This window comes from Rutidosis leptorrhynchoides, chromosome 11 (genome assembly GCF_046630445.1).
Source record: "Rutidosis leptorrhynchoides isolate AG116_Rl617_1_P2 chromosome 11, CSIRO_AGI_Rlap_v1, whole genome shotgun sequence".
Classification (NCBI taxonomy): Eukaryota; Viridiplantae; Streptophyta; class Magnoliopsida; order Asterales; family Asteraceae; genus Rutidosis; species Rutidosis leptorrhynchoides.
The window spans coordinates 3,836,493-3,847,950 of record NC_092343.1 but is presented as its reverse complement, the minus strand read 5'-3'; the positions used below and the strand labels follow the sequence as shown (position 1 = coordinate 3,847,950).

The 11,458-nt window shown below is 34.7% G+C and overlaps 2 protein-coding genes across 2 annotated transcripts; one reads left to right on the top strand and one right to left on the bottom strand.

Moving 5' to 3' along the window:
- Positions 1-711: 711 nt before the first annotated feature.
- LOC139876935 (protein-tyrosine-phosphatase PTP1-like) lies at positions 712-4,230 on the top strand. Its single transcript, XM_071864333.1, has 9 exons — positions 712-1,058; positions 2,006-2,102; positions 2,213-2,301; positions 2,397-2,537; positions 2,875-3,009; positions 3,131-3,279; positions 3,373-3,514; positions 3,859-3,944; positions 4,025-4,230. Coding segments are annotated over exons 1-9 (1,050 nt in total). The 5' UTR covers positions 712-848; the 3' UTR covers positions 4,026-4,230.
- Positions 4,231-7,021: 2,791 nt separating this feature from the next.
- Positions 7,022-8,236, bottom strand: LOC139877021 (trihelix transcription factor ENAP1-like). Its single transcript, XM_071864429.1, has one exon. The coding sequence runs from the start codon at positions 8,221-8,223 to the stop codon at positions 7,285-7,287; it is 939 nt and encodes a 312-aa protein (XP_071720530.1). The 5' UTR covers positions 8,224-8,236; the 3' UTR covers positions 7,022-7,284.
- Positions 8,237-11,458: the final 3,222 nt, after the last annotated feature.

Genomic DNA, 11,458 nt, shown 5'->3' with positions numbered 1-11,458 from the left:
GTCCTTCAACTAGTGTATAATGTATATGTATATATTGCTTTGCAAAAGAAAAAAAAATTGTTCAATATTTATGACAAAATCAAGTCATTTTATAATCTATTTATATAGTCTAATAAACTTCCAAAATGACGACATTATGATTAAGTTAAATTACCCTTTATTTTTTATAATGATGATGTCATAATTATATATTAATTTAATTAAAAAAATAATACAAAATCTTTTATAAAAGGAAATATTAATCTCTCTTAAATTGTAATTTTAAAATTTAAAAGATATTTAATAATAATAATAATAATAATAATAATTATTATTATTATTAAAAATATAAATATAAATACTCAACTTGGAGCGAACTTTATGTTTGTAAAATCAACGACAAGTTTCTTAGTCGAAATCCGTGGTTCCACGGGTCAATAAACTAAATGACTTTAACATTTACATTCACTTAATACGTAATATATATTATTAAACTGTTTTGTTTAAACAAACCCGTATTTTCACTGGTTAAAATTTTATTTATTTATTGATTTAAAGGAAAGGAAAAGGTGACCTGGCTCGCTGCCCATTTTTTATTTTTTTAGCAAAAAAATGGAATCATATACCCGTATTTTCACGGGTAATTTCACTGGTTAAAATTAAAATTTTATTTATTTATTGATTTAAAGGAAAGGAAAAGGTGACCTGGCTCGCTGCCCGTTCTAAAGCAGACTAGACCAAATAATTAAAAACCATCAGTGGTCGGGCAGCTCTCACAATCTCACATCCACCACTTTTGACGATTTCAAGCTCACCGGACCACCACGGGCAACGTCAAATCGTCACGTAGTCGGAGCCGTAAATCGGCGATGGCTGCTTCCAACGGGGCTAAAATTCAAAAATCGTCGTCATCATCATCTTCTATTTCTTTGAATTCATTCGATATGTCTACTCGATTTCCTCCAAAATTGGCTCTTAAACCCGATCAAATTCGTTACTGCGTTCAAGCTCTCAAGTTTTTAAAAGCTAAACAGACTGATCAGTATTCAGTTATCGAACAAGAGTTTTCAATTTTGCAGGTTTCTCTTTGTGCTTATATGCCCTAATTTGATTAGTTCGTACGGTTAATCTTATTTTAGTTATTTTATTACGCAATTGACTTGAATATAAATTACACATGGATTAAAGGCCAGTAAACTCAGGCTTATGACTTTTTGGCTTGTTATTAGCTAAACTATGGGCCTTAGTATTAGGCTTAGAAAGAGATAATTGTATTTTGGAGTGATATTGTTTGTGGTAACACTCAAATTTCTTTTTATATTCTCATTTCATGCAATAATAGTAGCTTAATCATTTAGGTCAAAATTTGACCTAAATAGGCTGATAAACTCTAATTGTTAACTAGTATCCAGATTGAGGAAACACGCGTACTAAGTTACCCATACGTTACAATGGCGTGGCATGTACTTAGGAGGGGATATCGGCTGCATCAAGAGCCAGTTAAATTAAACTTTACCTTAATAATTAAAAGGTAATTTATCATTGAGATTAGAGAAGTATAAGAAGTTATATGAACTAAGTAGTTTAGGGTGTTATGTAGAGCTATCAACATGGGCTATGTATAGCCTGTATTGTGTATACTCTTATTTAGACGTGAAAGCTAATAAAAGTTATTTGTATTCCTTTGCTTTTCTTAACAACTTCATACAGATCCCTGTTGTTCACAAATTAAATAGACTAAGTTACTACATGCAGGCAAACTTATCATTATCGTCAGTTGATATATAGAAAACAAGTGAAGTGCTTGTTGTATTCTTGATATAGAACTTGCTTAGTTTCTTTAATGACTATAAAAGAATGATGTTTTAGTGATTTTGATAGGAATGATAGTACAAGGAACTTTTGTAAATTTGTGAGGCAGTATTAATTCTTGGTGGTTTATATCCATGTTATATATGCATATAGTTAGGTCAAAAGTTTTTTAATACGCGTATGTGGCTAATATTGGATCCATTTTGTAATGAAGGATCTTAGGATGATGTCATCAGAAGTCAATAGTAGCTGCTCGGTGGCTAGACTACATGTTAATTGTAGAAAAAACCGCTACTCTGATGTTGTACCATGTATGCTACTCACACTCTTTTTTTATCATTTTCCTTCCATGTGCCAATATATCATTATGTATTGAAATAAGTCAAATAACAATTAGTGGCGTTGAACTTTTTTTTTTCAGTTGATGCAAACAGGGTTGTTATTGATCCATGCAAAGATCACAGGCCATCAGCAATGGGATACATTAATGCTAGCTTTATAACAGCAGAGGTCATCCAATATTCTATATAGAAATTATGTATTTATTAGAATGAAACCAAATTTGAGATCTTTAAGCTTAATGAAAAGTTTCCATTATGATATAGGCTAATCCATCTGAGAGTGTTTCTCGGTTCATAGCAACTCAAGGCCCCCTTCCTGAAACCTTCGAAGATTTCTGGGAAATGGTACTCCAGAATCATTGTCCAGCAATTGTGATGCTCACTAAGCTAGTTGATCACAACCGGGTATTGAACTTTATACAGTCTCTATCAACTTTTATAATTATATTTCATTTCTTGTATTTCCAATAAAATAGTAGATTTTGGTAATAAATGTGTTATCGAACTAAATTAGTCATGTCATTGTCTATTTGATATCTGTTAATTGAAGTCTTAAGCTATCATCTATTATAGTCTAACAGAGTTTCTACCATATCGGTTGATACTGTTCTTATTTTCTTGTTTTATTTTATAGAAATAAGATACAGGGATATAAATTTACATTTATGTACAACCATCATTCCGTTGTTTCTTTTAATATTGATGTTTCATCTGCCTAATTTTAGACTCAATTTCATAATAGATCCAAAAGTGTGGAGACTATTTTCAAGCAGAGAACGGTCCAAGATTGTTTGGCAATATCTCTACTGTTACCCGAAGCATAATAACAACCGACAGCTCATTAGTGTTACGACACATGGAGGTGAATCGTGAAGAGGTTTGTCAGTTACACAATAATAATAATATCTCTCATATACATACATACACGCACTCACGCATGCTCGCACACGCACACACACATTGTTGGCACTGATTCTTGTACATTCACCTGGATTCAGTCAGAGGGTCCCGCTCTACCTGTGTTACATATTCAATATCCTGAATGGCCTGATCATGGAGTTCCATATGACACTTTGGCTGTTCGAGACATTTTTAGAAGATTATGTCATCTGCCATCATCGAAAGGGCCAATTGTGGTGCATTGCAGGTTTGGCTGATTCTTACAACAACCATATGTGCAGTAAAGATGTTTCGAGATATTACTTTACATGTACATGATAAATTATTACTTGTTATACAGTGCAGGTATAGGTAGAACTGGAACATATTGTGCAATTCATAACACCATCCAAAGAATTTTAGTTGGTGACATGACTGCCTTAGATCTTGTCAAAACTGTAAGCACTTTCAGGGCTCAGCGAATGGGGATGGTCCAAACATTGGTATGTCCCATTTACATAAATATGTGATAGTGTTTGTATGCGTTCTTGCTTTTTAAAACTGGTAAAGTTAGATGTTCAGTTGTTTGTGTGTTTGACAATATAACACAAATGTCCTAAAAGAAATATCGTTTGAAAATAAAGATACATTTCTGACCAAACGTCTCTTGTATTTGGTTAATAAATTATGTCTAGGTGATTTTATGTTTACTGATAATCAGTATTGTTGCATTTAGTATAAAACTGTTTCATATAATTAACCTATAATTGATCAAATAATCAGACTGTATAATCAAACATGAAAAGCTGCAATACTTTTGATACTCACATTGTATTGTATGCTTCAGGATCAATATGTATTCTGCTATGAAGCTATCATTGACGAACTTGAAGACCTTATCTCGGGTTCCAACATTCAAGAGAGCTTAAAATGGTAAAGTCATCTTTATACAGTTTCTAAATTCACTTGTTGTTAATCAATGAAATGTTATAAACCTTTCACATCAATTGCAGATTGGTGATGGGTTAATCTAACTAAGCTTATGCTCGTGAAGGACTCAAACTGTATGCCCGATTCATTTTTTACCAACCAGAGTTAACTCCAAAGTCGGGTAGCATATCTTTGTTTAGGCGTGAGGCGTTTTGCATTCTTTGCCCTAGGGTCGAATTGGTGTTTAATCAGGTGTGATTAGGAATATTACAAATTCAATTGTGATTTTGCATGTTGTTTTCTGCTGATAAAACCCTAACTGAGAGTTTTTACGTCACCATGTACACTTTTTTTACTTTTTTCGTACACAGAAGATGATTGAGTTAAACAAAACCAGACAAAACCAGAAAAAATTGAACAATTGCTACAGTTTATTTCTTGAAGTTACATTAGTTTGTTCATAATGAATATATAGATTTTGGTTTTCAATACTACTAATCCATCAGCTTGTTTTGAGAGAATTAAGTCATCCATTGACTAAAGTCTTGCATTTCTCTTATCAATAACCAAACTTTTAGAATGAAATGCCTAAGATTCCCTTGAGCAGTAGCATGTAACAAAAACATAGATACAAGTAGCCAATGTTGTTACAATTTTCACCTATATATGAATACTTTATTTAGTTCGTATATCTTAGGGATGATCAGAAACATCATGTAGTTGAAATGCTCTTGCTCTTTCTTCTGTTAGTATTCCTCTGGTCAAGTGTAATTCGTACATGAAAATTACATATCCTTTTTCTCTGTAAGATTTGGACGATTCAAGTTCACCTATTCGAATGAGGGAGAAAAACTAACAATAAACTTCCCACTTTTGTGAGAACGTGAACTCCCAACCATTTATGCATTGGAGACACAGTTTGTTATTTTGTGCCGAAGCTATTTATAAATCACAAGCGAACTAGGGGAATTCTAACGGTACATGCGAAGAAATTAATGTAATTCCTACTTGAAAATTTACCGACTCTACTTGCTAACAACTATATTAGCATCTTTTTTAGCTGATACTAAGCGAAGTTGTGATCCTAAAGAATGATTGCATGTATAAAATGGAAGTAATGTTGTAAAATATAAAAGCGAAGTAATTTGCAAGGCAGATACAATCAAACCCTGTGTTTCACTGTTTCCTTTGTAAACTCCCCAAACTCACTCCGTAAGAGCCAGATGCTTGTAAAATACCTCTACTGAATAGCCCAATGTTACATGAACGAGTATTATCCACTTTGTCAATGGTTGTAAATCCTTGCCAAGAGTGAGACTCGAACCTGTGTCCATTTTGGCAAAGGCTTACACATGGTGGGCCCAACTTTAAGGCTCTGTTCCCAAGTTCATTTTTGGAAGTAAAAGAAGGGATTTAGAAAGAAGGAAACAGATTGTATAGAAAAAAAAGGTGTTCCTGAGATTTTTGTAGGGAAGAAAAGAATTGAAGGGGAAGAGGGGAATTGAGTCTATTTTTCCCTCATAATTTCCCTTCCAAGTTAGGCAGATTTGGATTGAAAAGAAGCGTTCCTATCTTTTCTGTTCCCAAGTTCATTTCAATTGCAAATCATTCACCTTCTTTTCTTTCTTGTAATAATCATTTCTCTTCCCTTCTTTTCTTTTAATAAAAAACTCTGGAACAGAGCCTAAGACAACGGGTACTACTTTGCTACTCGACCATTGGTAAAAAGTTTCCATTATGAATGGACCTCAAAGTTTCTTTCTCAATCCGACGGGGACGAGGTGTTACATATTAACAGGGACACAATATTAACAAGGGCACAATCACGCAATCAAATTTGCAGCTAACTGCAAGTGTACTGTGTATTACAAATCTAAACATTTGATTTGCATAAATGCGTCTGATATTCTTTTATTCGAGTATCACGTTAATAATCTAACAAGGTGATTACATAGTTTAATTATTTACATTTTTATGTGTTCCTTCGACATTTTTTTGCAAGGAACAAACAATGTATATAACCTTTTCAGTAATTATCAATTTTTTATTCATTGTTTGTTAGCAATATTGATTTGACTTTTACTCTTTTAGTAACTTTTGGCAAAATTATGTCTCGTCACACATTTCATGTGGAACTTCTCTTGGGTCGTCTCATATACCATTGATAAAATAGTTAAGTGTATCAATCACCAAGTTGTTGATCTATATTTCTGATACACATATATATGTTAACTGTAACAAAATAAAGCAATAATCTTTGACAAGTGTAGTGCTCTTGCATCCAGAAGAACATATATTAATCCCCTGTAAACGATTTCGAGCTGCAATTTGTATACAAAGTCTGTGAATCTACTTAAACGACTACACACACGAGTAGTATACCAACCCCAATCGCCTGAAACTAAAGTACCCATTTGTGACTTTAGTTTGGTCATATTTAACTTTTAAAGCAACCTAATGTTGACCTCCCTCAAACGGGTTCAGAAGACTTTCAGCTGTCATACAATATACTTTAAGGCTGCTATATCCTCTAACTGAGTCACAACTCAAACAATAAAATTATTCCAAAACTTGTTTCTTATAATGTGAACAGTTTTGAACATCCAGAGACACAGTTTTGAAGGCACTGGACACCTGTCCCAAATAACTGAATCCAGGCTATTCGATCTACACATGTACTCACCTCAATTCCTAATACAAATGCTCACCTCATGCATGTTGATATGAAGCAGGGTCCTGCAAGAAACCTTCAGGTTTCTCTTAACTAAACCTATGCAGGCTGCATCAACCTTGCAGTAACATACCACATTTACATACATAATCCTAAGTTCACAATTTTGTCAAGATAGAATGCAGTACCAATTGACACCTTACAAGGCTGCAAGCAGTAAGATAAAATCAAAAGTGCAGGAACTATTAGCAAGAAGACCATGCTCATTCTAAACAAAGAATCAACATAGGATGAACCCAAAATAACATTGGAAGGAAATATTGGATTTTTAACCAGTAAACACAAAATTCAAGCCTGATTGTATAAATGCAATAGACCAAATAGATTTATAGCAAGAATGGACCATATATCAGTAACAGCAATCAAATTATGCAACTTGAACAAAAAGTAAAACAAGAGACCAAATTTCTGAAAGAAAGATTAATGGGTTCTGAATAGATGTAACTACAACATTAACATTCTTAACTAAAGATTGTAATAATTACTCTTACAGTTAAAAAACCATCCTCATCCTTGAAAACCATCCGGATATTATATATACCTTCTTTTTTCAGCATATGCATAAATACCAGAATGCAAATAACAATTATCATCTTCATCAAATAGGAGAGATCAACTGTAAACATCATCATCTGAAACATTCCTCTTAACTTGCTTAATCTTTTCCAGCTGAACCTGTGTATCCATAAACAACTGCATCCTTTGCACTTCCAAATCTTTGGTGAATTGCATCCTTTGTTTCTCCAATTCAATCATCTGTTTCTGTTTTTCACCTTCAACTCGTTCATAAATCTTACCAAACCTTTCAATTGCACTAGCCAATCGTTTCATCGAATCCGTTTCACCGCCACTTTCCTTCCTCCCTCCTTCCCCTCCACCGGCAGCACCTTCATCTTCACTACTCTCTAATGACACGTCATCCTCTGAACCTTCTTCTTCAGCTGCCGCAGCAGCAGCTGCAACCGCTGAGTAATTCCTACGGAAATACGATTCGTCAACAGCCGGTGCAACTGGTGCGGGTCGTTTCTGCGGAAGAATCGCAAGCGGTGTAGAAAATTGAGGCGATGATAACATCGTCGGAGGTTTTCTGTACGGTAGCGGAACTCCGGTCGGCGGTGACGGAGACGGTGTCATCGTTGCCGACGACTTCTTCGCCATCGCGGCGGATCCGATTAACGGATCTAATCGAGAATAAAACGGCCAGGTGCTAGTAATCTGCCCATTAGATTCTGAAACCCTAGCTTTCTCAACCTTATATTTTTTCTTCAAAGTATCAATACGATTCTTACACTGAACATCGGTCCGGCGAGTTTTCTTCGTATGACCATGACGAGCGTTAACGGCGTCTGCAACGTCCTGCCAATCCTTCTGCCGGAGATTACCTCGGTTAAGTTCAAGGTACCGCCGGCCCCAAGCATCGACGAGAGTCGACGTGGCATCTTCGGTCCAACAATCTTCACGGAAAGGAATCGGACGAGATGACGGAGGTTGTGTAGCTCCGGCGACGGTAGCCGGAGATTGATAATTGGTTAATGCTAGGTCGTCGGCCATATTCTAGGGTTTGTTAAAAAAATTGGGGGGATACAGAGGTAAATTGATAGATATAGAGATAGGGAGAGAAAGTACAAGTGGGTAATGCATCGGTGTCGGTACCGTTTTCCCATCACTGCATATTCACTTCGCCGATGTACGTCTCCAACTCCGACGTGGAACGAAAGTTTTTCATGCCTTATTGACTTGTACATATTATAGGTTTCCACGCTTCTTTTACTTGTACTTTTTTACTTATATTGTTTTTAGTTTATTTAATTTTATAGTAAAATAAAATAAAATAAAATGAATCATGATGATTAAAAAAAGAAGAAAAAAAAAGTTAACCCTATATTAATTATTAATTAAGCTTGCTATATCTAAAAGGAATATGCTAATATGTGTAATAGGGCATAGGTTAATGATCTTTAATAAAGTTTTAACTTTTTTCTTATAGCCAAAAAAAAAAAAAAAAAAGAATAATATTAAGATGATCAAGATTAACCATCAAAATGATATCTTGATACATTACAAAACAAGCCCTCTTTTAGTCCATTATAATTTTGGATTAGATGCTAAATGAAATAAGAAGAGTTGGTGACATAACCCATCTAATATTCCACCAATACATAATATCCGACCAAATTAATGAAACCCAATGACAATGTAGTAACAAATGGTTAACCGTTTCGACCGAATTAAAACACCAAAAGCAACCATTCTTGAATAATACCTCTTTGAAAAAGAATATCCTTGACCGGTATAGAATTTCGAATAGATAACAAATGGAATATGAGAACTTTCAAAGGAACTGGATTATACCATATTAAGTTTGCCCACTCATGGATGGAGCCTATAGATTCATTTACCAATAAACTTACACCCTCCGAAATCGAATACGAACCATCCAAAGCGGGCACCCAAAACATTGCATCTTGTTTGTCTTTTACTAAAACGGTGTAAGATATCTCGTCCATTAAAAGATCATATTCAAATGAATCGTATTGTTGTGTAACATGTACAATTTCTTTGAGGTCTTATTTTTGTTATAGTGTTCCGTTAAATTTACATGTTGTGAATGGGTTGTGCTTTTATCTCAAATCCGATCGTAATGTATAATAATAATAATTAACCCATCAAATGTAATGCAGGTAACTAAACTGAAAGACACGTTTGGCCAGAAAGAATGAGGAGATAGCACACTTGAGAGTTCAGACAAGTTCAGGTTCAGGTTCGTCTTCACAACGAAAGGGGCGGCCACATGCACCTTCTCGACCGTCTTTAACCAGTGGCGGAACTTGAACCCGGACACAGGTGGGGCGAATGTAAAAATTTAATAAAAGTTTCATTGCCAGGAGGGTAAACACTAAAAAAAACCTTATTTTTTAGTAAATTTTTTTTTTTTAGTGTAAATTTTTTTTTTTTCAAATCCGGAGGGGGCGGGCACCCCCTCCGGATATAACTAAGTTCCGCCCCTGTCTTTAACCAAAGGTGTCCCACGTACTACTGCATCATCATGTATGTTCTCTGACTATCATCATTATTATGTCTTGATGTTAAACATGGCAATTGAGACCCGTACTCTCAAATTTGGGCCAATTGGGTCAAGCTTTTGGGTAGGGGTGTTCATTAAACGGTTACACCCGAAACCGCCCGATCCGAATGCTATTAGGTGAAACGGGTTTGTTTAATGTTCGGATTTTTGGTGATACTCGATTTATAAAATGGTTAGTGGATTGGTTATACACAAGGTTGAAGAACTCGGAACTCGAGGAGAACTCGGTGGTTGACTTTCGTTGGCTTTTAATATAAATATATGTATAAACATTAGATTTTTGAGATAATTTTCGAGATTTGACCGATTTTTCCGAGAAGTTGACCGATTTGACCGAGAAGTTGACCGATTTTCCCGAGAAATCGGCCGTTGACTGATAAATTACGCGTTGACCGATTTTTTTGCCGATTCACAAACGAGTTCCCGCCAGGATTGAGTTTTCGAGTTCTCGCCGAGTTCACGACGATTTTTTCCGATTTTTGCAACCATGGTTATATATATAAAGTTTAATGCATGGTTTTAAACCAAATACCTTAATAATTGGTTAACAATTTTTCAAATTTTCATAATTTTTTAAAATCTACTATTTGTCATTTTAGAGCGTGGAAATGACGGAGCTGATGCTATTTGAAATGGAGCACTTAGACTTATAGAGCTGATGATTTAATTTTTTTTTCATTTGCTTTTATTTTGATATATTAAGTATGAGTGTTTCTTTTTTCCCTTTTTTTTTTTTTTTTTTCAAAAAACCGAAACTATATAAAAAAAGAATAGAGCTGATGTTTTTTTTTTTTATATTACGAGTGTTTAAAGGTTTGACTATGTAGCATCATTACACCCATTTTGCCGAGTAGCTTTGTCACTTCATCCATGTCAATTGTATGCGCATCATTGCACCCTCACAAGTACTTGCAAAACACCTCGTCTCAAGCCGTTGCGACACCCGTTGTGACGGTTTGGTGACTAGTCCATCCCGTCTCGAAGAAAACCGTCTAATATGACAGTCAATGGTCAAAATTCGGGTCAAAGTCGAAAAAAATCAGGTCAAAGTCTCTCAAATTTCGAAAAAGCCAGAAAGTCCGTAAAATCGGTCAAATTTGTCGTATTTTAATTTGAATTTTATGTATTATATTAACGGTGATAGCGATTATGGGTACAAATTAGTCAATTAAAGTTTTTGGCTTTAAAATATGTGCACATATATACATTTATATACTTATATATTCAATAGTCAACTTTGGTCAACGTCCGTCTCGACTCCCGTCTCGACCCCGTCTCGACCCCGTCTTGAACGTCTCGACCTTTTCAGGACCCGTCACGTCTTTTGCAACCTTGCCAACCCATTACATATTCTATCTATCATCTATCATTCTATTATAAGCATAAAACAACTAATTAAAATCTTAATTATTTGTCTTTGAATTATATGTATATGTTTTTTTTTTTTTTCGTTTCAAATGCAAAAGTTCAAACCCTAAATTTAAAATTAGTGCCTCTCTTTGTATAAACTTTGTAACAAATTGTTATATTGTTGTGTTGGTAGTTGCTTCTCTATTGTGAAAGAGCATCCTAATGGCTGAAGCAGAAGACTTTAAGAAGACTTCAAGAAGCGTGAGGATAAGTATAAAGCGAAAATAAAAGTGTCTGAAACTCTAATAACTGTGGCAACAGTTATTAGAATCCTGTTCAAACGTGTAAAGG

Excerpts from the sequence above, each read along its gene's own strand:
- LOC139876935 (XM_071864333.1), top strand. The coding sequence starts at position 849 with ATGGCTGCTTCCAACGGGGCTAAAATTCAAAAATCGTCGTCATCATCA. Across the intron at positions 2,302-2,396 it reads CTAGCTTTATAACAGCAGAG|GCTAATCCATCTGAGAGTGT; the intron begins GTCATCCAATAT and ends ATTATGATATAG. Across the intron at positions 2,538-2,874 it reads AGCTAGTTGATCACAACCGG|ATCCAAAAGTGTGGAGACTA; the intron begins GTATTGAACTTT and ends ATTTCATAATAG.
- LOC139877021 (XM_071864429.1), bottom strand. The coding sequence starts at position 8,223 with ATGGCCGACGACCTAGCATTAACCAATTATCAATCTCCGGCTACCGTC.